General features: G+C 53.6%; 1 protein-coding gene across 1 annotated transcript in view; it reads left to right on the forward strand.

The window, feature by feature from the left end:
• The first annotated feature begins 766 nt into the window (after positions 1-766).
• ADGRV1 (adhesion G protein-coupled receptor V1) overlaps positions 767-909 on the forward strand; it is a 462,684-nt gene continuing 462,541 nt past the window's right edge. The window contains exon 1 of the mRNA XM_005871499.2: positions 767-842. Within this exon, the coding sequence (XP_005871561.2) occupies positions 821-842 (22 nt within the window). The 5' untranslated portion in view covers positions 767-820. The remainder of the gene's footprint in view (positions 843-909) is intronic.

Here is a 909-nt window from a genome sequence, read left to right on the forward strand (position 1 = left end):
TCGAAATCAATAAAAATATGTATATTTTTAAAAGAAAGATAATTCCCTTGTTGAAAGTCAGTAAGTTGGCTTTTCATGGAGAGAAAAGTTGGGAATGAAATAACAATCCTATTTTATAAATGAGGAGACAGATAATTTATTAGATGAGCGTATGTAGGAGTAGGTTCCTCATTTCTCCTATTTCATCAATCTATGTGCAAATTCTAATGGGGTGAACAGTTCAGGGATACTTCAGTCAACGAAATGTGCTTAGGAACAAAAAAGACTCAGTAGATGTGTTTTCTCCCCAGAAAGAAAATCGGGAATTGCTTAGGGGTGGAATGCCCCGCTGTCTAGGTGAGGGGGTTCCTTGTGCCTAAGGGGTTAGTCTAGATAGAAAGTTTAGTCAAAGCCAGGACTGGAAAGCGTGCATTGCTCCCTGCGCAGCCCGCCAGGATGCACAGACAGAGGGTAGGCATCACTGAGCGCTCGCAGGTCAGCCTCGGCGCCTAGCTGCTGGAAGAGTCCATTAGAGATGGTCAAGGCAGGGTGTTCCCGATATCGGAGCACGGACCTGGCTGCCCGCTGCGCAGATGGAGATGCACTGCCTTGGGCGGCCACCCCCGCTCCGCTGGTCAGGTGAGCGCAGCCCGGGGAGCCTCTGGTCCTATTGGGGCAGACAGAGCATGGAGGAGGCGGGGGTTGGGGGTAAGATAAGGGGGAGGACCCGATACCAGGAGAAAGAATAAGCAACCCCGGCGCTGTGTGGACGCAGGCGAGAGCGAGAGCGAGGGTGTGCGAGGGGAGGACCAGCGGGGACAGCAGGGCGCAGGGCGCGCGGATGTCGGTGTCTCCGGGGCCAGGTAGGCTTTGATGGAAGGGAAGGTGCTGCGAGCATCCGAGCATCCCAGTGCCCGGGCACCGCAGCGT

The sequence above is a fragment of the Myotis brandtii genome, unplaced genomic scaffold (assembly GCF_000412655.1).
Source record: "Myotis brandtii unplaced genomic scaffold, ASM41265v1 scaffold344, whole genome shotgun sequence".
Classification (NCBI taxonomy): Eukaryota; Metazoa; Chordata; class Mammalia; order Chiroptera; family Vespertilionidae; genus Myotis; species Myotis brandtii.